Source organism: Ictalurus punctatus, chromosome 2 (assembly GCF_001660625.3).
Source record: "Ictalurus punctatus breed USDA103 chromosome 2, Coco_2.0, whole genome shotgun sequence".
Lineage (NCBI taxonomy): Eukaryota > Metazoa > Chordata > Actinopteri > Siluriformes > Ictaluridae > Ictalurus > Ictalurus punctatus.
Genome location: NC_030417.2, coordinates 24,880,651 through 24,908,566, shown reverse-complemented (window position 1 = coordinate 24,908,566; position 27,916 = coordinate 24,880,651). Strand labels below are relative to the sequence as shown.

At 40.3% G+C, this 27,916-nt stretch overlaps 2 protein-coding genes across 3 annotated transcripts in view; one reads left to right on the top strand and one right to left on the bottom strand.

The window, feature by feature from the left end:
- xylt2 (xylosyltransferase II) overlaps window positions 1–7,894 on the bottom strand; it is a 32,885-nt gene extending 24,991 nt beyond the window's left edge. Inside the window, exon 1 of one of the 2 annotated variants that reach the window (XM_017456490.3) lies at window positions 7,705–7,894. In XM_017456490.3, coding sequence (XP_017311979.1) covers window positions 7,705–7,836 — 132 coding nt within the window. In that variant the 5' untranslated portion in view covers window positions 7,837–7,894. The remainder of the gene's footprint in view (window positions 1–7,704) is intronic. The other variant, XM_053674291.1, reaches the window with a different exon arrangement.
- Window positions 7,895–16,964: 9,070 nt separating this feature from the next.
- On the top strand, window positions 16,965–26,267 carry si:ch73-364h19.1 (homeobox protein 4). The gene is made up of 5 exons (XM_017456513.3): window positions 16,965–17,525; window positions 19,134–19,243; window positions 23,403–23,504; window positions 23,609–23,779; window positions 25,309–26,267. Exons 1-5 carry the CDS (start codon window positions 17,441–17,443, stop codon window positions 25,567–25,569), a joined length of 729 nt encoding a protein of 242 aa, XP_017312002.1. The 5' UTR covers window positions 16,965–17,440; the 3' UTR covers window positions 25,570–26,267.
- The last annotated feature ends 1,649 nt before the right edge of the window (window positions 26,268–27,916 follow it).

Sequence of the window (27,916 nt, the reverse complement as noted above, 5' to 3'; positions counted from 1 at the left end):
AGATTTTCTATGGGGTTCAAGTCAGGTGACTGTACCTGTAGAATCTAACAGGACTTATTCAGCAACTAAGCCTTGGTGGAATTTGAGGTATGCTTGAGATCAGTGTCCTGTGACAATGCCTCACAGACGACATGACGTTTTCTCCTAGGATTTCCTGATATTTCACTGAATCCATGTTGCCTTCCACACGGCTTGGAGTTCTGGCATGGAAACCTTCTGCGTTTAGTACGCGCCTTACTGTGTTCACTGAAACCTCAGTGCATGTGACCACCAAGCCTTGCTGCAGGTTTTTTGCAGTCACTCGATGGTTTTTCAAAACCTGCCTTCTCAGAAATCTGGTTGCAGCTGTTGATAGCTTCTTTTTTCTGCCCTGCCCAGGTATTTCATATTTTTTCTGCCACTAGCCAGTTCAGGTATTTCATGTGTTCCAGCTTAAGCACAACTGGTGCAACTAATGAAGCCCTCGATTAGTTGCATCACTTGTGCTTGAGACAACACCTGTTTTGCATATTTGTGCTGTTGTGAGGGATTCTATTCAGGGGGTTGGATAATTTTGATACTGGAGAAATCATTATAAGTTGCATTTTTACTTGAATTTGGGGAAACCACTTGGAGCATTCGTTGTGTTGAACTATTTCAGTTGATTTTGTTTTGATTTGCAAACAGCTGAAAGTATGAAAATTTTGACAATAAACCTGATTTGCAATTGGGGTTAAATCATTTTGATTGCAACTGTACCTGCATGTGCACTTGATAAAAATGAATACAAGTTACTACCTGCTTCCTATGATGGAAAAAATGAGGGACAAAAAAAAATACATTTCTTTTATACTGGCACACACTGTGATTGCAATTTTGACAGGAAAAAAAGTGCATGTTGCCATTGTCTAGATTCATGAAAGACACCCACAGAAATGTCTGGAATATTGGAGATGGGTCAGAAAGCTCAGAGAACACAATAGAGTTTGCACATTGCAGGCTTTTTTTTTTTTTTCAAATCCCCACTGTTTCCCATTTATAGCCTACCAATAAACCTCCCACCACAATCTGACCTCTAAAACTGTACATTTAGAAAGTCTGGCTTTCACCGTTTATTACTATTAACTAGCCGGTTGCAGGTAGACGAGTGGGTTTGTGTTGCCTATTTAAGCACGAAGATACATTCTGACAGAGCATGCAGACAACACAGTTCTCGTCTTGGAACAGAGACAAGCTGATCTTATTAAAGTTAACCATGTGGAAAATAACCACCGCAAACACTCCGTCCCCCAACAGGTGCATTCAGACAACACACCACAACAGCCACATTTCTATGACAAAAAAAAACAAACAAAAAAAACACAACAAGTCAATACTTGGTACAATAAATGCGGTGTAATGTAGGATCATGTTTAAAAGTTCGATTATGATCATGTGTAGGAATAATAGTGTCCTGATATTTGCCTGAAATAAAATCAATAAATCTTTTTTTTTTAAACCAGCAATAAACACTTTACTGTCACTGGATGTTGTTAGAGCACGAACCATGAGACCTACTCGTGTCGAAGGTCAAATTTGTTTAATAAAATATCCTAATAACAGACCACTACTTTTGCTTGTTGGAAATAATCAATATGAGACAGTACAGTTCCACTGTACAGGTTCACTGGGATTTGTCTTTTTAAGTCCCTAACCTTCAGGCTGGATTGTGCATTCTGCAGCATTTGGGTAAAAAGCACCTGCGAAATGATAATGTACAACAATGAAAGATTTGGTCCATGTGCCTTCCAAGCCCAACCAGCATGAACATGCAACAGCATCACTCTTCGGTCTTGGAAACTGTGACTCATATGTCCATGTGCAGAACAAAAGTGCTACACCCCAACTGACGAGGAACAAATAATGAAGCTTAATTAGCAACAATAGCTTGGGATTGTTTGATCAAATATGTTTTACCACAGTTAAGGGCACTGAACGCCAACGCAGCCTGCCTTGAACTCATGTTCAAATGCGCTGTAAAAGTATACATCACACAAGCTTATTTTCACTGGCTTTCACACTCCGCGGAGTTTATATCCCTCCTGGTGGTACATCATCTGTGGGGGCAGAACAGTGCCTCCTGGCCCGGCAGACAGACTGCACAGAATGTAAAAGCAAACCAGAAAAACACACAAAGCATAACAGAAAATTGGCCTTTGAAAACCACCTCGGTGAAGAAGGCTTCCCACAAGGACTGCTGATGTTGGCCTGCAAGTATGTAGGGAGAGAGGGTAGAATAACATCGTCACAACCCACCACTTCCTGCCACAAGGCAAAGTCAAGTCTGGACTACTGGTACACATCAACACATGGGAGGTCACATGCTCCCGTTCAGCGTTAGAGCACGAGGCCGTGGGTGTCTTAATTCAATACTCCAGAATACAGCTGCCACAAAACTCTTTAATCGCATTAAAGTGGGAATCTGTGTGACATAAAGGTGCATTAGTCAAGATTAATCAAGATTGTTGCTCTAGCCATTAAGTAGGTGAACAACAACTATTCATACTCCTTGAACTCACCTTCCATTCCCACCCGTGTACACAAAGCCACCCCCCACCCCCCACCCCCCACAGTCTATTGAGGCCAGAAGAGTTTAGGTACAAAATATGGCCAAAAGTATGTGGACACTTGACCATCACATCCATACGTGCTTGTTGAACATCCCATTCCAGATTTATACCATTATAACAACCTCCTTGGGAAGGCTTTGTACAAGATTTTGGAGTGTGGCTGTGGGGATTTGTGCTCATTCAGCCACAAGTGCATTAGTGAGGTCAGGCAATGAGGTCATCCGAGGAGGCCTGGGGCTCAGTCAGCGTCCCAAAGGTGCTCAGTGGGGTTGAGGTCAGTGCTCTGTGCAGGTCACTCGAGTTCTTCCACAACAACCTTGTCCTCAGTGGAACAGGTTTGGGCCCCTTAGTTCCAAGGATGGGAAATTTTAACGTGTACAACATACATTCTATACAATTGTGTGCGTCCAACTTTGTGGCAACAGTTTGGGGAAGACCTACAGATTTTGTTTGGACATCTAGTGTAGAAAGTTGATGGTGAGTAGCATTGCACCCTCACCTGTGGGTTTATCCAATAAACTGCTTGAACTAAATTATCTGAAAATGGTCAAGAGTGCCTCTGAGCTCCAATGATTTTTCACCAGAGCAATGTTAGCTACTTCACATCCCTACTTGCACAGGAGTTAGCGAGCATTACATCCATTTCTATGAAGGCAGTTCATCCATTTCCTTGCCTGGCTTGCTATACGACAAAAATGTAATTACTGCATTATGTAAACGAGGCCATTCAAACAGTTCAATGCTTTATATAAATTGTGTTTGGATACCAGCCTTGGAGAAATATTACTAACTGCACATCCAACTTCATCCCCTTCACAAGTAATACATTTCCCCATCTTGGAAATGAGCTGCCAGTGTTTATTCTGGTTTTACTACATTATAATGACATTTTTTGGAGGCACATAGTCTGGCTGTGCTTGAAGCTTAAGCTCCATCTGGTTTTCAAGTCAAGCTGTAATGTACGACAATGTTAAAAAGAACGACGAGCTACATTTCTCTTCGAAACATTTCTCATCTCAAATCGATAACCTTCACTTAGGCTATACATATTACAGCTACTCTAGAAATTTCATAGGACTGGTACTCAAAACAGACCTTTCAGTAGGTTCAAGGGTTTTTAAAAAAAAATTCAAACACTAACCGTAATAGGAAAACCGTTAGTGTTAGTATTCAAGAACGATCTAGATTAGTACAGAAGCACATGATTTGAGACATTTGTTGGTTTGTGCAGGTGGGGACACAGTGTCACATGGTACGACACTGCCTCCGCTATTTACGCCGGTAGTCCACCACACGGACACGGCGTGTTAATTTCTGAGGATGTGCACACATGACGCAGTAGTATGTGCGCCGCCACCATCCTCTGTACGTGTAGTTATCAGCAAGAATTTCAGCCTTTACTGGATTCCTGCCATGTTTTCCATTCCCAACACACTGAAACGGGGTGAACAGGTGTTGGGGAGCGTCTATAAAAGACGGACAGAAAGCCCATGTAAACACAGACAAGCAGTTCGCTCAGTTCGGACCACAGTTTTCCCAAATGGTTTCTCAAATACTTAATACATTTGGGCCCACTGCCATTACTTAAACAAGTGTTTTTTGTGTTCTACATATTTTCCAGGTTATTTGTAAACACTGTCAAACTGACTATTTAAAAACAGGCAACGCTGATTCGTTCATGCATACGTGCTATACTTTTACCACATGCATCTTTGAGCACATAGGTAATAAGGGTCACCATGGCAATGTGCAGTATTTCATCCTTTCTGTGTTCTCAAGCTGCGAATCAATGGCCTCTTTCATCACCTCGCCATCGTGCTGGGTGTAATTGCCCAGCGAGAGCTGGAGTCGTAACCTACACTCTGGTGGGAAAGCTTCGCCAGCGCTCCTTGCACAAGCAGAGCAAACGACAGCGTATGAAAAACAGCTTCCCCCCCATGAGCCTGTGGCTTTAACTCCTGTCAGGACCATTACGTTCTGCAGCATCCTACCAGTTTGGCCGAGGACAACAGCTCACAGCTGTCACGCAATTCCCCTGCAGCTACGCCTCATCGTGGATGACATCACATTTCACTGAACGTTACACAAGGGCTCACACCAAGCCAGGGCTGCGTCTCAGCCAGCACAACTTGCTTAAAACAGCAAAATTCTTACCATTAGAAAGAGGCCTGGCTGCGTCCTGAACCACGGCTTCACCCTTATAGCACAGAATACATTTACGGCTTGTGTGCAGGCAGGACGTGCGGTAGCATTTTCCTCAGGGTTTCCGATACGATCAAGCTGCTTACCTTGAGTCCCTGCTGCTATTTGAAGAGAGAGAAGAGTGACAGGAGTGTGCACCCATGAGGGCTAATTACGAGGAAAGCTGTCGAAAAAGTTTGGAGAGAGAATGCAAGCTCTGGAGTTTTCATTAAATAAAAGTTGGGTTCACAATGTACGGACCTAACTTTGCTGTCGTAGACAAAACCTGCAAATCATAAAAATATTTGTTTTTTGGTCATGAGTTGAGCTCTCCCGTCATCACCGGCACCTGATTAAGTGCCAAAGTGACAAAAGGTACCCAGTGATAGTCGTGGAAGGCTCAGAAATGTTTTATTAAAATTCATTTTTGATTAAAATCTGTGATCGCTGCTCTGACACTGTAATATATAGAGACGCCATAGGAAACTCACAGGACAGCTACAAAAACTGAAGTGACACTGGAGAAGTGTAAACAAGACTTCACAAGAACAGGAGAATTTTCTTTAAAAGTAAGTCGATTGTTAGATCATACAATTTCAAACAGAGAGCACATATTATTGCAAAGAATCCCTCCAAGATGATCCGGGATCCCTCCGGGATCATCTCGGTGAAAGTCGCACAGTGTAAAACCTGCTTTGAAGGAATTTTTGCTGTCAGGGATAGTGATGACGCAGGTGAAAGTCTCCATGAGCATGCGCCGGTTTTGCATAAAGCTAAAAACCACCCTTCGGCTCAGACTCAAACGTTCACAACGTCAGCATAAACCACTTATATTCTCCAAAAAATCTACACAGAACAACTGCCATTTCATTTGCGAGAGCTGCGTGTCGTATATATCAGGCTTCACCGTACAGACCTTCGGCATCTCGCTTTGAGCCACACATTCCGATGTCATCTCAGCAGATCTGTGCCTGTAAACGTAAATGATGAACATCTAGAAACAGGTTCAGACTACGCTAAAGAATATAACGTGCTACTGGAATATTTTCCCCTTGTTTGCTCAATTCTGTCCTACGCGAGATGCAAACATGAAGCATATAGTAAACACACGAGGCACATTCAGTTCAACCTAGTTATGTTACTGTTAATGGGGACATCATGACGTCTCAGCGCAATCAGTTTCACTCCGATCACTAAGTGTAAGTAAGTCTTACTACAGTCAGTCAACATTCAAACATGTTCACAGATTTTATGCCATGGGTCTTGAACACGCTTTCGATGTGGTTAGCTGCATAACAGACAAAGCAGAAGTTAAACACTTTCATAACCCTCACACATTTCCGTTTATCGTCATCTACCCGGGGATCTGGTTCCTTACTCTAGTGGCAGCTCAGTGTTTAAGACATTGGACTTCTGATCGGAAGGGTGAGAGCTCAAATCCCAGCACCACCAAGCCCTTGGGCAATGCCGTTAATCCTCAACTGCAACCCTCAGCTGCATAAATGAGATAAATGTAAGTTGCTCTGCATAAGGGCATCTGCCTAATGCATTACATAAATGTAAATGTAGTGCAATCAAGTGTGATCATTACACTTACAGTATTTGTTCCCTGAATGAGACCCGAACTGAGCGTGTTACCCCTGTAGTTCAGGGGTGTCCAATCCCGCTCCTGGAAGGCCACTGTCCTGCACAGTTTAGCTCCTTAAGGGGGATAGAGCTTTTTCAGTTGCTGCCCCTCGCTTATGGAATCAATTGCCACTGGACATCCAGCTTGCACCTTCAATTACCAATTTTAAAAAGAGGCTGAAAACATCTTTTCTCCCAGGCATTTTAATCTCATTTTTTCACTCTTGTCTATCTTTTACTTTTCTTTACACTGTTCAGCACTTTGGTCAGCTTTGCTGTGTTAAATGTTTATAAATAAAATTTACTTACTTACTCACTAAACCCAATTAAATCTGAAACTGCCAATCAAGGTCTTGCTACGCATACTAGAAACTTCCAGGCTGGTGTGGAGACAAGTTGAAGCTAATCTCTTGTGGCCCTCCAGGACCAGGTTTGGACACCTCTGATGTAGTGGCTCTCATTCCTTTTGTGCCCAACTGCAACCCCCCCCCACCCCACCCCACCCAATAAATAAATAAATAAAAATATATAAAATCACAACATTACTTAAAGACATGTCCAGAAACCTTATCCAGTTTGAACAGTACTTAAGAAAGAACAATAATTCAGCATGTTGATCTTTTTTTTTCTTTTATTATATATACAAAAGCAACCCCACCCCCACCCACCCTTCCTTCTTTAATAATTTTCACTACCAGCCTATGTGTATTCCAGTGAATGATTAATACCAATGCTGTGAAACCGTGATATTAAGGTCATCACACCGCTTAGATACTGTACTGTAGATACTATCTGGTTACCGGGAAGATAAATGAACGTGCTCAGCGCTACAAATAGTGCTCAAAATCTATCAACACACTAACGAATTGAAGAATTATTCGTAGCATTACTTCTAAATTGTTGTTGCTGCTGTTAATAATAATAATAATAATAATAATAATAATAATAATAATATCATCATGATGATGCCATGCCTCATACCCCGGCATTTAACATCCGTCTCCATTTACATACATCCAGCTGCATACACAAATGTTAGTGTATAGACAGTTAGCCAGCTAGCATGCCAGCACTTCACCACTCTTTATTAATAAGGAGTTGTCAATAAAAATCCAGTTTTGGCTTATTATTCCCACTACCAGCAAAACAAACCAACTGAATCCCCAGCTTGGCTTCTAGGTGCTAAATTTAGCTAGCTAGCTAGCTAACGAACTAACTAACTAACTAACTACGGATTGGAGTCTCAGCCTCCTCGCTAGCTTACACACAGCAGCATCGTTTCTGATTGAGCTAATAATAAACATCTCACCTCGGCCTCTCCTTCCTCCAGACTCCGGAGACTCCATACCACCAAACCTTGGATCAGGAGAATTGTTAAAGCGGCGGCGATGGCGAGTTTGTATCGACGGAGCAGCTTTTGTACACGAGTGCTCGCCACCATTTTCCTCCCCGCGGTTTACATTTAGCAGTGAATCGTGCTGTCTGAATGACTCGGTGCGAAGAATCGCTTACTAAATCGAGCACGATTCTGAATCATGTGATTCAGTGTTCGGCCTCCGTGTTGTGACAGACATGCAATCCCAAAACCTGCCACCAAAACTCCCCCCGAAAACAATCGCTTCACAGGTGTATTGCTCTGATAGTCAGTACGTTTACGTGGACAATAATATTCCGATATTAACCGGATTAAGACAATACTCTGTTTAAGAAACTAGTATGTAAACCGCAATTTTTGATGACCTTAATCCGGCTAAAGTCATACTCGAATTAAACACAAATCGAATTAAGACATGTGGAGTATTCCTATTTTAGTCGCATTATCGACGTGCATTACAGACATGTACACACCTTAATCACACTATTAACGTCGTGTGGGAGTTTTCACCGCAGTTTGCGACAGGACACGATCACACACGGCAGTGCTCAACCGTTTGACGGCAAACAACAGAGCACGGCTACGTCCCAAACCGCGTACTTACCTACACGTATTTCAGCTACTATATAGTAGGTAAGTCTGCGGTTTCGGACGCAGCCCATGGCTTCAAGTAGTCGTCTATTAGCATGTATAGCATGATAAATAATTAACTGCACTTGAAACTTTCGGAAAATTAAAAATGAAACACCCAAAACTGTATACGGTACCATAACAAAAATGAACTGTATGTCGATACATGAAATTCTGTAGGGAACATCGGACGACATGGTGTGGGGACGTAATGACGTGTGCTGTTAATCGATCTATGTTCTATAACATGTAAAACGGGAACATGAAAGGAGTATTCTAAAAGCAACTCATCAAAACACCTTAATCACAATATTGTCTTATTCAGAGTAAGGTCAATAATTAGATTACTGCTGTCCATGTAAAATTACTCAGTGCAACTTAAATCGAGTTTAGGGATAATCAGTTATTCGTGGATCTTTTGAGTTGTGCTGCCCTTCTTCATTTCAAACAGAGCTTAACAAATCAATGATTCAGAAAAATCTTTAACCTCTAAATTAAAATCTTAATTCATTCTGATTGTCCACCAAGCTGGATTCACGAGTATACAAAAGTAAACAGTAACATTTCTGCAACTACATGAATACAATAGTCCTCTGACCACCATTCATCTTTTCCCCCAGTGTCAAAAATGACTAGTTCAATGATCTTTTCTAAAGGATTCCTTCTAAACTCCTTTCAGAGAGCATACACTGCTCTGATTGGTCAGATGTCCCAGTCTGTTGTGATTGGTCTACCGCTTTCAGTGAGCAGCCAATGAAGACCAGAGGTGTGGCTTTTTGTTTCACACCTAAGCAGGTTAGTATACAGGAAGTAAGTCTGGAATTACTAATGACTCATTTCAGTTGTTCAGAATCGGTTCCTTCTTTTAGGAGTCAAAGTTGTCCAATGTTGTCCGTTTGTCCTGCGCATTGATTTTTGAAACTTTGCAGACGTTTTTACATTCACAAACAGCTCCATAACACACTACATGAAAGGTAATATTTTAAAAACCATTATAAGGTGCACTTTAATATTAAGTAATTTTTAGATTATTTGTTACTTCACATAATATTTTTCTGTTAATTTTTTCGCATTTTGTAAATTTTTGTAATTTTTTTTGAAAGTTATCTACTTTTTTCAGGTTTTTTGACGTTCTATATTTTTCTACATCAGTTTTTCTCCTCCGCAGTCAGTATGAGCTGTTTTCTGAGGAGGAAAAAAACAGCACTCCAATCCATCCATCCATCCATCCATCCATCCATGCCTAGCTCAGCTGCGGACATTCAGACTGTTTTCCAGGGGGACTTGGAGGGTGGGGGCTTGGGACCCGGAGTACAAATTAGCCAGGGGGCCCACAAACCCTAGTGGCACCCCTGCTTGCTCTTTGGAGACGGTGGAGAGACATGGAGGGTGGGGCAAGGACATCTTGGACGAGAGGTCAACAGGCATGGACATGTCAAATGCACTGCTGAAGAGGAGCACTCATTGTGGGCAGAAAATAATGCCCTTTTCATACCAACCTCACTTGGGGACAGGCAGACACCTGTTCAGCATGACTTTAAGGAACGGCCTCTCCCTAGTCTACAGCCCCTACTCAGCCCAATGTAGCCTGACAAAGATGAGGTTTGTCAGGATTGCGCTGCATATGAAGGAGAGTGCTCTTCTGATGATGGAGATTCTCCCCCGCAAGGTCGTTTCTAGGCATAGGCAAACTAGGGTGCCACCAGCTTGAGCACCTCAATGTCCCCGCCCCACTCACACACCTAACCAGTGTAGACCTGCCAAACAACTGCAGTCTGAACAGAAAAAAGTATCAAAGTTATTGTACATGAATTATTTAAATAATTTTCTTATGCTGTAAATGTATAACTAATTGCAGTTACAGACAGACAGGCTTTGTGATATGGATGTGTCATGTGGATGAGAGTCTGTTCATTTATGCTGTAGAGTTTTATATTTATTGTACATACAATCATGGCAGATTGGTAATTTGGGAGGTTGGGCACCAATAGGAATCTCACCTAGGGCGCCAAATTGACCAGAAAAAGCCCTGCTCCCCGGGGGACCGATGGCTTGGTTTTTGCACATAATTTTAAAGCCTGTAAAAAGGTCTTGGGATTGTGCATATAAATGCCAGGAGCCTTATAGCAAAGATTGATACCTTAAGAATTTGGATTAGTAACTCAGACCCTGACAAAATTGTAAGCTCAGAATCATGGTTAAATAGCAATGTTCCTGATTCAGATATTAGTCCATACAGTTAGAACATTTTCAGAGAAGACAGAGCTAAATGAGGTGTTGGTGTGGCTATTTATGCTAGAAACAATTAAAGTTTATCTGTAAACTTCTCCACCTCTGTCCCAGGTCAGTTTGAGCTATTAGGCATTAGAGTTAATCTTGGTTATGATGGCTGTCCTCTGGTTATTGTGGGCGTATACTGTGGGCGTATACTGTGGGGTTATTGTGGGCGTATATATATTGCACTAAATAGTTTATCAGAGCTATTCTCTGATCAGTTCTCAAGCTGTCATTTTAGATTTTCACCTAGATTGGATATCTCATGCTGATGACTTGACAATGAGTTAAATCTTACCTAAATGATTACAGAACCCACATGACCTAATTTGAACATTCCCATTTGTCATTCCTCCCTGATAGATCTCATTCTTACTAATAGGCCACATCATTACGTGCATAGCTATGTGTTCCCAATAGATTTTACCGATCACTGTCCAGTGGGCTGTATTAGAGACATTAGAATGAAAAGATCAGGACCTCAGTGTGTCTGTAAGAGGTCTTTTAAAAACTTTGTTGAGCAGGCATTTTTACATGAGCTATATGACAGTGATCTCTCCTTTATAGATCTCATCACAGATGCTGAACTAGCCCTGCAATACTTTCTGTCTGTTTTTAAATCCTTAGCAGATAAACATACCCCATTTAAGAGAGAAAGATTAAAAACAGATGTAACCCTTGGTTTACTCATGAATTAGGTGAGGCTAAGTGAGGCAAAGAAACAAAGCTGGCTAGATCCACAGGTAGTGTATTGGACAGTCAAACTTTCAGACGTCTTAGAAATACATTAATACATACATGAAATACATACAATGTTGAAAAGGGCTAAATCGATCTACTATTTGAACAATTTGTCTGACTGTGGTAACAAAATTCTGGACAGTGGTTAAATCACTTAAAGGCATTACTTCATCTGCCCACCCTCAACAGATTATACTGGACACTAAAGTTGTGAATGATAAAAAGGAGATCTGTAATGCTTTTAATGATCATTTTGATTAAATCAGACTCTTTTGTTTGATCAATTCAATAGCGTGAATGAGACACTAGAGGCTCAAGAAAATGTCAGTATCACTATTACAGAGGAATAGGGGGTCCTCTAACCAAGAAAAGTTTCTTCCTTCTCATTCAGACCAATTAACCGTCATGAAGTTTTACATGCTTTGTGTAATTCCAAATGCATGAAAAGCTCTTTGGGCGCAAACCAGTTAGACCCTTATCTCTAAAAGCTCGCTGCACCCATCTTTGCTGAGCCTTTGACACAAATTTTTAATTTAACGCTCTTCTCTGATTCAGATACAAAAGTTTGGAAATCAGCCTTAGTGATTCCTCTACATAAAGGAGGAAATTCAAGGGATCTGAATAACTATAGACCTATCTCCAAACTCCCATGTCTAGCAAAGATGTTGGAATCTTTTGTAAACAAAGTTTCCATAGTTTCTTGTCCACAAATGCTATTCTAAGTCCTTATCAATCTGGTTTCAGAGCTGGCTATAGTACCATTACAGCAGTGACTGTTGTTGTAAATGATGTAATTTCTGCTCTTGATAGCAGGAAACATTGGGCAGCTTTGTTTATTGATTTAGTTGGTTTATTGGTTTATTGATAAATTGGCCTCTCTGGGTTTCGATGAAGCATCCTTTAAATGGCTTCAAGACTACCTCTCTGACAGAACATTGTGCATAGATGTTACAGGCTTGAATTCAGAGGTTTTAAAATTAGAAAATGGTGTGCCTCAGGTTTCAGTTTTAGGCCCAATGTTGTTTACATTGTATATTAATGATATCTGTGCCTCAGTAGACAACTGCAAAGTACATTTCTATGCAGATGATACTATTCTTTATGTTTATGCGCCATCTGCAGAGCAAGCCGTGTCAAACCTTCAACATGCAATTGATTGTGTGCAGAAATCCCTGAAGAATCTCAGATTAATTCTAAATGAGTCAAAGACTAAATATATGCTATTTACAAGGTCCAGAAAGTGTGATCATAACACTTATAGTATTTGTTCCCTGAGTGGGACCCGAACTGAGCGTGTTACAACTTACAAATATCTGGGAATTTGGCTAGATCATTTAAAACACATGTGCTTGAGCTCACAAAGAAGGTGAGAATTAAACTGGGTCACTGTACAGGATTAGGTCATGCTTTTCTTTAGAAAACAGAGTGACAGTTGTTCAGTCAACTACAATGTCGGTCCTAGATTATGGTGATATTGTATATGTACGCAGACCCATCCACTCTGAGATAACTTGATGCAGCTTACCACGGTTCTCTATGTTTTTATTACTGTGGATAGTTTTAGAACTCATCACTGTGAACTCAGTCAGGATGTGGGACGGTCTTCTCTCAGTGATAGAAGGAAAAGACACTGCCTCCTTTTTATTTACAAGGCATTTTTAAGCAAGTTACCCTTCTTACTTACATCTCTCTTAAAAGTCAAATCCATTTGACATAAAACACGCTCACAGGAATTTATATCTCTTGAAACTCCTCAGATTAACACTGAGCTTAGAAAATTAGCTTTTGATTTGTTTTTTTGCACCAAATACATGGAACAAATTATAATAAGTATTGAAATTAGACCAGTGTGTGTCAGTAGATCAGTTTAAGTGTATGATACATGATATGGTTGTAGTACAGTGTTCCTGCTTTGGTTGATTTGCAGACATGTATGTTATTTATTTGTTTTTATTTGGACGTTTTCTTCATTTTACTGTTAGTATTGTTGTTTTATTATATATGGTATATGCATCTTTTTCTGAATGTAGACTAGTATGAATGTGAACTCAGGGCATTGCTGTAAAAGAGCTTTATGCTCAGTCAATTATCCCTGAATAAACAAAATGGTAATAATAATATTGCGTGTACAGTATATGAATGGTTTCTCTAACAGACTCAGTGATGGTAGACTTTATTTTATAATGAAGTTACAATGCTCAAATAAAGGCGATTAATCTCCAAAACAGGATGGATGTAGTGTACTGCTTCTCAAATTGTTGACTGCAGATTCTTGTTTTATTCCTTCATTAAATCCATTTAACTCTCATTGATCTAAGCTGAAGATCAATGAGAGTTAAATGGTTTTAATCAATTTATACAAGTATGACCGGAGAACAACTTTATACTCAGGTTCAAGTACTTTTTGTGACTCAAAATGTATTCAATCTAATAATCCAGTTGCACCAAACTTTATTTAAAATAATTATGACTGCATGTAAACCACGTGTAAAAGTAAAATCAGATGAAGTTTAAACATGTTGCTTCAGCACTTTTAACGTGACTTGAAATTTCAGATACAGATTCATTGTAATTCATCATTCATTCCTCTTTTATATTTAGTCATTTTATGATTTCCTTCATGGTTGAGATGATAGCAGACTTTCTCTTCTAATCAAAACTATAATACTCAGAGAAAATGGAGGTCCATGACATCCATAATTTCATTTTATTTTTCCAAACATTTCTATGATATTACTGTGGAGGAGATCACTGTAAAATAGGTTTACTATAAAAATAACAGTTATTTCAATTAATAACTTCAACCTTCCTTCCCCTCTTCAGCTGGCCCTGCTCAACTTTAGACATCAATTTTACCTCACTCCACATCTGAGATAATAATTTAGTATCCTTTTCTCACTCTCCTTATTCTGCTTGACATCAAATATTCATAGCTCTCCCTCACTAACTGCAGACCCTACTCTATCACTCCTTCCTCCACAGCTTCCAGCATCCTATCGACCGGTCCAGACTCAAACTCCTTTTCCTCTCTACTGCTTGAATTAACCAACACTTTCCTCTCTTTACTTTCCTAATCCGTGGACCTCCTCTGCCCTCTATCTTCTAAACCTAGGAAGTCTTCTCACGCTGCTCAGATGTGTTGCGCAGCAATCAGAAAGAATTAAGAGCAGCTGAGTGTAGGAAATCAAAATTTGACACTGATCTCCTCTCTTAACGCATAAGTTCTCATCCGATGTGACAACTGCCTTGTGACAGAAGACCTCCTTCTACGAGGGAAAGCTAGAATCCTCTGCCCATGATTCTTGCATCTTTTCTTCAGTTCTTAAACCACCTCCTTCACCATCCTCCCTGACAGCTGATGACTTTGCCACTTTCTTAGACAAGAAGATTGGAAAAATCCACTTCTACCTCTTTGAACCACATGTTCAGGATTCCCCTCCTTAATCTTTGGCATATTTTTCTCCTCTATTAACAAAAGAGATCATTCAGCAGTCTCTGTCTTTCAGCGGTTGTTGTCACTCCTGTCCATTCTAATTAGTTTTGATATTTGTGACACAGTATTACAGTGATTTGCTTCTTACCAGGTCGTATGGAGGGGATCAAAATCCACTCTATGCAGACTCTCCACTGGTGTCCCACAAGGCTCAGTACTGGGTCCTCTTCTGTTCTCTATACCTGCTCTCTTGGTGAGGTCACATCTTAAAATGGGGTTTCATACCACTGCTATGCTGATGACCCTTTATATGCCAAAAAGGCTCTATAGTGACAACAAAGAATCCTTTTGGCACAGAGAGTTCTTTAGGCTAAACTTTGCTTTATGCATGTATTTACATTATTCTACTAAATTTTGTAATTGTCTTTTACAATGCTTGATTATAATTTTTTCATTCAGTGTGTTGTATTCAATATGTTTCAATGCATTCAATGTTAGCCAAGAAGGCCTAGCGCAGGTCAGGACTCTCTGTTTCTTCGATGCCAGCCTTGGCAGATCATCTTTATGGATCTTGCTTCAGACTGTCATGTCTGAAGAGGTTTATACCCCTTACTTCCAGTTAAGGGAAATCTAAAAGCTACAGTATACAAAGACATCCTTTTGCAATTTGTGTCAACAGTTTGGGGAAGGCCCACACATGGGTGTGATGGTCAGGTGTGCACAAACTTTTGGCCATATAGTGATTGTCCAGTGTGGAGACTTACAAAGAAATATGATAGAGCAGGAACATTAGAGATATGGGAGCCTAAGGGCATGTATGTTCTAATCTGAGATACGACTTAAAGCTCTTTCTTATAGTTAGAACTCAATTAAAAGATCTTGTATGGTAGCACTACTTGTATTGTTCTCCATTTGATATATCGCTTTGCTTGTATTTCCTCATTTGTAAGTCGCTTTGGATAAAAGCATCTGCTAACTGAATAAATGTAAACGTAATGTAGGTATACATTTTCAATATTTGCAAAACACATACACATATACAGTATTTCAACACCTTTAATGAGTACAATAAATGTCAGCACCTAATAGTCCATAGAGTTGAATAGTTTCTGTAAACCCCTCTTTTTCCTACATACTCTTCACTCTACTTTCAGAGCCTAAGTAATGAGTGATAATTGATAGAACCGATTATGCTAGGTTAAAAATACTAACTTTAGTTCATGGCCCTTCAGAAGCTCACAAAAATGCTGATGTGGCCTGGGCAGAATTTGAGTTTGACACTCCTGTTTTAAAGGGTAAACTGAAAACCATTAAGGGTTCTTGATCATATGAAGCCATTCCACAGCCGGGGTGAGGACAAACATAGAAATGTTTACCAGCCTTATGCAAATGTATCCCTGGCATGCAGAAAAGCCTGGTATTGTGGACGAGTGCACTAGCACAACAGAAGCCTACCCCGCTGAAAGAAAGAAAAAACAACAATAAAAACAACAGAAACCATCACAGACATTCTAATGGTTTCCACTACAACCCATTAGCTAACCATTAAAACAAGTACCATTATCATTATTGGTCCTTAGACCAATAGACAGAAAAGTGCAAACGTGCAGACTATAGACTTGGTCCTTATCATTATTCGTCACTAGATATAACATGCCATCAATAGTAGGCAACAAATGAAAAGTAGAGACCCACAAGGAATCATTACAGTTTCCATTAAAACCAATACAATTCCCATTATAACCATTTACAAATTCTGTGAGGGTTTCTATTGTTTGTTTGTTTTTAGCAGAGTAATCACACACACACACACACACACACACACACACTACACAGCAAAATCCCTGACTGACTGAATAATTTCTTCAAGTTGCCTAACATAAAGTATTACTGAGTTAATATACCACATGTCCAAGCAGAAATAGTGGAATAGTTTGTGTAACACAGCAGGCAGGAAGCCCTGAGCAGCATTTGTGTGTTTTGTTCTCACGAGCTTTTGGTGTCTGACGCACGAGGACGCGCGTCAGTTGTAAATCATCTTGTAAATCACCTTACGCTGAGGAAAACTTCCTCACAGCCCAGCTCGTGAAAAAAACAAAACCCCAGTGCTTGTAGTTAGGAGGTCGGAGGTGAACACACCACACACACTTTTCTTCCCAAGACTGTAGTAGTCTGACGCCGCGCTTTATTTGGTTGCCAACAGGCGGCCCAGTTTAAAAGCGCGAGGTTCCCCCTGGTCTCCAGGACAACCAGCAAACGCTAGCGGAATTTATCACGACTTCACCAGCACGCACACGAGATCACCGCTCCTGCTCTCGAGCTGTCCTGAGACAGGAGTTTCCATCCTTCCTAAAGGCTTCACACAGGATACTGCTTCCAGTCAGAAAAGCCGGACTTCTCGTTTAACGCTTTCCTGCTTCCGTTCACGCGACGTCACGAGTTTAACACACCGGCGCTGTGTCGTGACATGACGCGCAGAGTAACCGCTTCTGGCTGCTTATGGCGCAGGAGAGAGTGAAATCTATATAACCTGGGCGATTCTGTGCAATGAGACAGCCTGATCCGAGTTAAAGGAGCCCGCACTGATCAGAGATGTTCACCACAGCTTCTCTAAATGTCTCCTCTATTTCCCCGACTGCTTCCCCGACGGATCAGCTCTCAGAAGTTATGATTGCATGTAAGTGAAAAATGAATTAATTGAGTGTTATATGCTTCTTCTTTTTTTTTTTTTTTTTTTTTTTTTTTTTTTTAAATTAGTCTTTATAAGTCTGGGTATATGAACTGTGTAGCTATAGTTATTCATTACTCTTTCTTTTTCTTTTCTGTTTTTTACTGTTGTTGCTGTTCTCTCTCAAATATTATCAGTCAACACAAAAAGTACTAATTTTCTTTTGTCATTGGTGTGGTACCCTCTAGATCTGTGGGTCTCAAAGTGGATCCTCAAAGTGGATCCTAGGGATCCTTGAAGCATAGCCAGGGAGTTAATGATCGTTGTTGTTGGTGGTGTTGTTGTTGTTGTTGTTGCATGTCCCACCATTATCAAGATTTTTCTGTTTATTAAAGAGTTTTGAATTGAACAGATTTAATCCAAAACTCAATAACTCAAAAACAAGCCAGCCAAGAAATTAATGTCAACTTAGACCTAACGAATGGGTGTGTGGAAAGTTCAGGAATAAAAAGCTTTATGATGCCAATAAACAGGGAAAATATTACTTTAGTTACTTACGCCTAAATAATGAGCTTAATTTGTATAGTTTAGGTTTATGTTATGAGTTTGGCAAGTTTGACAATCCAGGTAAAAGGTACACACTATAGGTACAAAAGATGTACACACTATACACACTATACACAACTATAGGTACAAAAGATGTACACACTATACACACTATACACTATACACACTACACGTACAAAAGATGTACACACTATACACAGTATACACACTACAGGTACATAAGATGTACACACTATACACACTATACACACTACAGGTACAAAAGATGTATCATTAACAGAACCATCCCGGTAACAAGAAAAGGTACAGCTTAGTATCCCTTTTTGTAAGTGTAAAACGCTGTATAAATTACATGATTACACAATGAGGACAATGACCTGATGTCCTATTCTAATAATTCAATCCTATTTTTCAAGTTTTGTTCAAATGAAATGTCTAGGTATTATAATGTCCAAAAAATGCAATGATATACAATCTCTGAAATAAAGGCACCAAACTTTGTCTTTGGGGTACCATCAAGTGTAGCTTTAGTAGCTTTTGGAGCTTTAGTATGTAGCCTGTCATTCATCTGGAAAACTGGGAATATTGTATACCATTAAAAAAATAGTTTAAGGTAAATTGGACCTTAAATAAAACTGATGTACTTTAAGTCTAGGAGCTCATTAAAGTAACACCACATGCACATTCGAAGGAAAAAGATACACACTGTAGGTACAAAAGGATACAAAAGTACCCTTGAAACGTACAGTGTGTATCTTTCTCCTGAGAATGTGCATGTGGTGTTACTTTACCTTAAATAAAACTGATGTACTTTCAGTCTAGGAGCTCATTAAAGTAACACCACATGCACATTCACAGGAAAAAGACACACACTGTAGGTACAAAACGATACAAAAGTAACCTTGAAACGTACAGTAAGGTACCTACATTTCTGAGAATGTACAAAGTTTTCAGCTTTCTCAGTAAAGCAGCTGATGAATGGTGGTTAACACGACCATCAACAACACATTTAACACTGATTGATGAGCCAACTTTCTTTTCTCTTCTCAGTATCTTGTCTGGTGGTTGTTGTCCTGGTTATTCTGGTGGGGTCTGCCATCTACCGTAGGGAAACATTCTGCTGTAAATCCCGGGCTTATCAAGACTCACATGCTGACTTGGTAAGACTCACTGCATCCTACTCACACTCCTGAAACCACAGAAGAAGAAAAAAGAAAGCCAAATCAGCCCCATTGTGTGCATTTTGAGAAAATATTGTACTGGCAGATTTCTCAGAAGCTCCATTTGCTGGTCTGCTGGACGATATCTCTATTCTAGGTCAGCTTAGAGATATCTCGCTTTTCCTGAGATATCCCCGCTGTAACCTAGAATTGTTATTATAGGAACAATTCCAAATGGAGGAGTTCTGTGCCAGGAACATCAGATAGGTTCCTCCACATACTGCACGTTATTATTTGTATTGTTTATTTTTTTAAAAGAGTGAGTCATTGGAACTGCGTCTGAAGACCACGTTCTGCCTCTAACAACATACATCATCTACTGATTAATGCTATACAATTTATTCTGTCTGTTTTGGTCCAAAGAGTTAGCAGAGAGAAAGTTTTCACTGACTGAATTTATTCTAATTTCAGTTTGCAATTCAAATCAACACTCAACATTCAACTGCTTAGACTATTTTTGATCATGGCTTAATAAAGCAATAAGCCATTAGAGGGCATGTGTTACAGTGACTTTATCATGGGTTGGCATGATTTTTAATGTGCTACAACAGGCCAAGGTGTAGTATAACTGCTTTATTGAATTAAAACCTGCCACATAAATACAGAATTCAATTATTGTGATGCAGTCACAGGCGTGTAGTATACTGAAGATTACTCCTGCTTCGAATGTGTCTCAGCCAATCAGATTTTAGATCCGAATATCCGTTTTCTAATGCTGATTTATGTATGAATGCAGCACCACTGCAGATCTTGTAGCACTGAAAATTCAATATCTGGAAGTCTGAAGTTCTCTTGTCCACGTCATGAGTTTTGAGAGTAGAGTCATACTGTGCGCAATAAAATGAGCATCACGTTGCAGGGGCTGTGGAATTGGTGCGGCAATGTTTATTTCAAAAGTGTGCCATCCTGTGCCACCCTGTGCCACCATATCTCTGGTGCAAGAGAAAGTGATATGTGTCATGAGATATCTCTACAAATAGAACTCCACTAAACAGGACAGAATGGCTTGATTGTCCCCAAAGGCCTATTGACTCACAGTGTACTGTATCTTGGCAAACTTTACACAGTAATCGAATATGTGAGCTTGTGGAGGAGGGAATCTCCCCGTACACTGCTGGTGGGAGCTGAGCTCTGCTCGCTGATATATCAGATGACCTCTTGCCCCGTTTGGCTTCGCACATGCTCTAGCATAGGTGGGCTTTCTGACCTCAGAGCACTGTGGGTAGAGAAGCAACTCCCATCTAGTTCACTACTGCATTTTAATTACTAATGTCAAAAAATAACCAGTTATTATTATGTAGTAAAGTGTTCAATCTTTATTTCTTCCTTCCTTCCTTCCTTCCTTCCTTCCTTCCTTCCTTCCTTCTTTCTTTCTTTAAGTGTATCATTATGTAGAAAAGTGTTCAATTGTTCTTTCTTTTTCTGTGTCAGTCTATTATTATGTAGAAAAGTGTCCATCATTTCTTCCTTCCTTTCTTCCTTCCTTCCTTCCTTATTTCTTTCTTTCAGTATATTATTATGTAGAAAAGCGTTCAATTGTTCTTTCTTTCTTTCTTTTTCTGTGTCAGTCTATTATTATGTAGAAAAGCGTTAATCATTTCTTCCTTGCTTTCTTCCTTTCTTTTTTCTGTGTCGGTATATCCATCCATCCATTTTTTGTACCGCTTATCCTACACAGGGTTGTGGGGAGTCTGGAGCCCATCCCAGGGAACTCGGATGGGGTGCCAACCCAACGCAGGGCACAATCGCACACAGAGTCACACACCCATTCACACATTACAGACAATTTAGAGATGCCAATCAGCCTACAACGCATGTCTTGTGACTGGGGGAGGAAACCTGAGTATCCAGAGTACTCTGCATACAGGGTGGAGGCGGAAATCGAACCCCCAACCGTGGGGGCAAACGTGCTAGTGTCTGTATATCATTATGTAGAAAAGTGTTCAATCTTTCTTTCTTGTGTCAGTATTTTTTCCTGCTCTGAAACATCAGTTAGTGAACCTTCCTAATTAACTCATGAATGAAATCCACTTTGTTGGTGGAGGAAAATACCTGCTTGTGCGGTACAGAAATGTGACAAAACAAGATTTCTGGATGTTTTCTGGATTTTTAAGATGGCCGGTTTGATGATCACTATACTTGGCCCTTCAGCGGTTGTTGATTTAAAAAAAAAATCCATCTTTCACAATTGTATTATTTTGTTTAAACAATGTATTTAGAGGAACGTCACAGAGCATGTTCAACTGACAGCTTTTACCTCTGCTGTTGTTGGACAGGACAGCCCACAGCTTAGCAATAACATCTTTAGAGTTTCCTCTTCCTGCTTAGTGTTAATCTTGTGCAGGTCCAGGAGGAACTTAGAGCTTATCTTAGTAGAACACAGATAGTCTTTCCCCAATCTTACTCTAACCCAGAGGAAACATATGGCCACTTCCCTCTATGTGTATGAATAGACAAATGCTAAGGTTACATGTCAGGAAGAAGCAGAGGTGAACCACTTTGTCACTACATTATTACACGAATAGGAAATGGCTCCTAACACCTATCCTGACACCTACATAAAACAGTTCATAACACTGTAATGACAAACTGAAGATGAAACTTGAACCATTCCTTAATTTCTGAACCCAACTGATTCATTATATATCATTCCATTCAATTTTATATATATATATATATATATATATATATATATATATATATATATATATATATATATATATATATTTTTTTTTATTATTTTTTATTTTTTTTACATACTTAAACTTTACTTATTTAGTTTTTCCATGAATGGTAGCTAGACCTTCCTGTGGGTGAGGGGGAGGATTGTGGAGACAAAAGCTCGATTTTAGTTTGGGCTCTGAAAAAAGCACACCACTGAAGAGATTGTCCCCCGACTTCGGTCTTGATTTTGCACGCTTCTGCTTTTTCACACTGCCTGAATCAGGGTGCCAAACAAAAGGATCTCTCTCTTTTTTCCTCAAAACAGCTAAGACTCTTGAAAATGTGAACCAATGAGGGAAAGTAACCCCTGACCCTGCTTTTACCAAATGCGTCTCTCTTAGTTCTTGTTGGGGGAGTAGTGGGAAAGGTCAAAGCACGTCATAGTGAGTGACGTCACTGTTGAAGGCAGCGTTGTGATGCAGCTCATTACGTGTTTTAATGGACTGTAGAGCAGCTATGGCCACCTTGGGGGCAACAGAGCTCACATTATACCTCAGACCACCTCCCATGATCCAGTTCTGAATGCATTTGTATGCTGCATTAGCTGAGAAACGACTGCTACTTGAGTGACATACGGGGCTATAAAACAGAGCACGCTCGTTAAGTGGTACCTGCTGGAGAAACAAGCAAGGAACAGTGCAAAGCCTTTAAAAGGCTAGTCTTTGGGGTTGGTTACTAAGGGTCCTGGATGACACAGTGTGACGCTGCATTGTTTCTGGACACAAAGGCTCCAATTTAGACGCGGGGTAATCACCTAATGTCCGGCTGAGACGGAAGGATCCCCCAGCAGCATAGCGTGGTGGCCAGCCCTAATCACATTTGGCATGGGGGCGGGTGGCTGCGAGGGAGTCGCTTGGTGGTCCAGTCAGTGGCACTATAATTTATGGCTGAGCAAAGGTCCGTAATGGGGTCTAAGCTTCACTTTGTCGAAGTGACAATGGGAGAGTACACAGTGACAACACCAAGAAGAGGACAGGAATTTATAGTCATGTTCTGTCATTCGTACACGAGACATAGTAACCTCTTAAATATTGTCTTATACTGGGTTTTTACTATACGATTTTCAATCTGTTTTAGTAAATATTTATTTGGTTGTGAGTGCATATCTTGGTCTTAGAGGGCATTATGTGACGTGCCCACCAATTTGGTGCCATAGTGACCAAAGACATTTGTCAATACATCTGGCAGTGTGAGACATTTTTTGATTAAAAAAAAAGAATTCTCAGAGCGTGAGTCGTGCTACAATGCCCGTCTAAATGAAACCAATATGAGGACAGCTCAGGATTACACAAAACTCATGGGACAGCTACGGATACATGGCAGTGGCAATGGCAAAAGTCTTGCTAATGTTTAAGTGTAAATGTGTTCTTTGCAGGAGCCTTCCTCTCAGCACTACAGCAGCCGGCAGACTTTGGTGGGCTCACCTTGCACTGATTTAACCCAAGACCTTGAAAGCCTTGATAGCATCAACCCTCAGGTAAAAACATCTTGAACAGTGATACATTCCCTTGTTGAGCTAGTGTTATAATATTTTGCATTTGCTATCATTCTGTTTCACTCAGAAATCTTTCCATGTGTCAGTCAGGGCAGTTGTTCTACGTGGGCATGCCCAGCACATATTGCCTCCCACCTATGGACTCGTCCCTGCCTCATCTGCCTTCCTATGAGAGCGTGCGTAAGAAGGACAGACAGCGGCAGATTCACATGATGATTGCAGACCGCTTTGGTCTGAGTGGACCCGTCGTAGCAGAGGTGAGACTCTTTCTCCAGACGTGTTTGCGAAAGCTCAATTCACCTATTATAATATTATAATAATAGAATTATAATAATTGAATCACTAGAGTTTGTGCCCTCATGTTGACCCGGAGTTAATTGATAAATGATAATGGATTTTGTTGTGGGAATTATCCTTAGTTTTGTCTGCCCTGTTATGAGCATGTCGCAGTGACGGAGATGTAAACAGCTGCTCACCTGCTCTGTTGCCATGGTGTTCATTTCAATAGCCTTTGATGTCAGGTTTGTGGAGCTCTCTATGACTTGGGAGTTACACATAAGTGCATGAACTAATGGAGGGGGAAAAAAGGCCTGTCAACACAATGAATGCTGAAAAGTAAACAGCAGAATAGAATGTGCTTTATTGTCCTTTCCTATACTCCTCCCTGTAACCCTGTCAATAGGTGGACCAATCCGCCCCCTCGTTTCATCACTTACGGCATGCAAGCTATAGTATGACTCAACAGAGAGAAAAGAAAGAAAATATCAGCTGTAACTCCAAGCAGGAGCTGACCAGTGAGCTAAAATAGCCATGCAAATGTACTAGGTTTTGTTTGTTTTTTACTTTTGGCCATGTGGTAGTTCACTAACAGACATGGCAGCAACGATATTAAAAACATGCCTGACACTGACTAAAATATATATATAAAAAAAATCTCTTCCCAAGTGACAGCTGATCATGATATTGAATGGCAGGGCCAAAATATTTCGAGTACTTACCAGTAATATTTTTACTATTATTATGCTGTTATGATTGAGCCATATAGCATGGGCTCTCATCAAACCTAAGAATACACACACACACGCACACACACACTCACACACACACATACACACACACTTATTGAAAGACCGAAATTTTTTAAGTCACATCCATAATCATGCCACGACTCTACCAAATAGTAAGTCTATGCTTACTGTTAGCCAGCTCTTTCAATCAAACCACACAAAACACATGTTTTCATCATCACTTGCCCCTTTATGTAATTTATACTTTGATTGGACAAGGCTTGCTTAGTCTATTTACTTCTAGATTCTCTTCCAGAGGCATTTTGTCCTGGCATGTGTGTGAATCTATGATCTGGTCTAGAAAAAAAATCAGCCTCAGCCTCAATTTCATATTTCATACCATTCTTTATATTTACAATCACTGGTGGTGCTTTTGTTCTTGGTTGCACAAATATATATATATATATATATATATATATATATATATATATATATATATATATATATATATAATCCACTTCAAACCTGTTGTTAACAGCAAATGAGATGGTATAGATACCAAAAATGGATTTTTATATTTAATATATATTGTCCTTGAAAGTGAGGCAGGGCTTAGCCATGCTGTCCCATTTATCCCAGCTGGCCCTGGTCTTCCCAAATAGGCAAACTCCAGAGAAATGCCTGAGTCCATTTTATTAAACGACCGTTAATGCAGGTTTTTTAAATAATATATTTTTGTATTTTACAAATTAACTTCTTGCCATGTTTGTGTCTCACAGGATCCACCCACATATGAGGAGAGCGTTCGCCAATCTCTTCAGTCACTTCATTCCTTAGACCCCCCTTCTGACACCATACCACCATTGCCGATGCCACAAGTTGTTCTCTCTCAGCCTATGGATGCCTTGCCTCAATATGAGGAACTACCTCACACTACTACCTCACCAGTTAATAATAATAATAATAATAACAACAACAACAACAACAACAACAACAACAATAACAGTAGTAATGACCCACATCACAGGGATTCGGATTAATGGAGGAGAATTACACTGTTCTAGTCTCTCCAGTGACACTGATGAACAATAGAAAAATCATTGTTGTTTTCAAAAAAAAGTCTACGCGGACTATGGCAATATTTGATTAAGCTGGTGCAGCTCAAAGGCCAAAGAAGTGAAGAAGAAGAAGAAGCCTTTACACAAGAACAGTAACACAAACACAGAGCCACGAGGAAAATTCCACCAGTATTCAGGAAAAACCATTCAAGCACACTAAACATGTCTGTGTGTTTGAAGCACACCCTACAGACTAGAGCATTGTTTATCAATGACTCCTGACACCTTGTCATGAGAAAACAAGGGATTTAATTGCAGCTTCTTGCAGACTTAAGAGAAACAGACAGACAATGACAGACAACCATGATTCAGCCTTAATAAACGTGACTATACTTTCTCAGGTAACTTTTAGATGGAGATTTATTAGAGAGAGACGATTGATATTGTTTCTTTTTCATTGTTTCTTTGTATATTGTCTTTTTATATGTGTATATATTCTAACTTTTTTCCTGACTCCTTGTAATGGTAGTTGTCTTCTATTTCTTTTTTTTACATTACTGCTGACTTAGTACTATGACATACACATGCACTACTGTTGTGCCCTCTTAAATAAGAGCTAGATGTTTTCAGGGAACATGTCTTAGCTCAAGAAATTGAGTAAATAAAACAAGATGTGCTGATCTGTTATTTTTATATTATGCTACATTTTACAAACCATGACTGAAACCATGTAAAACTAATAATTAGGTCTGAGAATGTTGTGTGGGTTTTTTTTCTGAGAATGGATCAAACACGTTATAGGGTTTGCATAGCTTTGGAACAGGAGCAGTGGTATGCAGATTTTAAATCATTTTCAAGGACAAATCTCCAGTGGCATTGTACTTCGAGGTTAGCAGGTTTGCAGTTTTGCCTCGCACCTCTGGGGTTGGAGGTTCAAATCCCGCCTCTTCCCTGTGTACACAGAGTTTGCATGTTCTCCCCATGCTTCAGGGGTTTCCTTCAGGTACTCTGGTTTCCTCCTCCAGGCCAAAGACATGCGTTGTAGGCTGATTGGCGTTTCTAAGTGGTCCGTAGTGTGTGAATGTTTGTGAGATTGTGCCCTGTGATGGGTTGGCACCCCATCCAGGGTGTCCCCTGCCCTGTGCCCCGAGTTCCCTGGGATAGGCTCCAGGTCTCCTCTGTGACCTTGTGTAGGATAAGCGGTATGGAAAATGGATGGATGGGTGGACAGTCAATTAGGAATTACAACCCCAATTCCGAAAAAGTTGGGACAGTATGGAAAATGCTAACAAAAACAAAGAGGGGTGATTTGTAAATTTACTTCGACTTGCATTTAAACAAAAAAAACGTATAAAGACAAGGTATTTGATGTTTTACCTAATCAACTGCTTAATTTGAAATTGATGCATGCAACACAGTCCAAATGTTGGGACAAGGGCAATTTAGGACTAATAGTGATGTGACAGTTTGAAATAAGAAGGTGATGTGAAACAGGTGAGGCAATTGTCTAATCATAGTATATAAGGAGCCTCCAAAAAAGGCTTAGTCCTTCAAGAGCAAGGATGGGTCGAGGATTGCCAATCTTCAAACAGATGCATTAGTGAATAATCCAACACTTTGAGAACAACCTTCCCCAAAGACAAATTGGTAGTATTTTGGGCATTTCACCTTCTACAGTGCACAATATAATTAAAAGATTCAAGGGTCAAATCTCGGGGCGTAAAGGGCAAGGCTGAAAATCCCTTCTGAATGCACGTGATCTCCGATCCCTCAGACATCACTGTCTTAAAACTGTCATGAGTCTGTAATGCGTATCCTGACCTGGGCTCGGGAATGCTTTGGTAAACCTTTGTTGTTCAACACCATTCACCGCTGCATCCACAGATGTAAGTTAAGGCTTTACTATGCAAAGCAGAAGCTATAACTCAACACTGTCCAGATGCGCCGGCAACTTCTCTGGGCTTGGTCTCATCTGAGATGGACAGCAGCACAGTGGAATCGTGTTTTGTGGTCCGACGAGACAACATTTCAAATAGTTTTTGGACAAAACAGCCGTTGTGTTCTCCGGTCCAAAGAGGAAAAGGACCATCTGTTATCAGCGTCAGGTCCAAAAGCCAGCGTCTGTCATGGTATGGGGGTGTGTCAGTGTCCATGGCATGGGTAACTTGCACATCTGTGACGGCACCATTAATGCAGAAAGATATGTACACATTTTGGAGCAAGATATGCTGCCACCCAGAGCAGGACAACACCAAATCACATTCTGTTTGGATCACAAGCGCATGGTTGCGTAAGTAGAGAGTGTGGGTGCTAGCATGGCCTGCCTCCA

Excerpts from the sequence above, each read along its gene's own strand:
- si:ch73-364h19.1 (XM_017456513.3), top strand. The coding sequence starts at position 17,441 with ATGTTCACCACAGCTTCTCTAAATGTCTCCTCTATTTCCCCGACTGCT. Across the intron at positions 19,244-23,402 it reads AAGACTCACATGCTGACTTG|GAGCCTTCCTCTCAGCACTA; the intron begins GTAAGACTCACT and ends TGTTCTTTGCAG. Across the intron at positions 23,505-23,608 it reads TTGATAGCATCAACCCTCAG|TCAGGGCAGTTGTTCTACGT; the intron begins GTAAAAACATCT and ends TCCATGTGTCAG.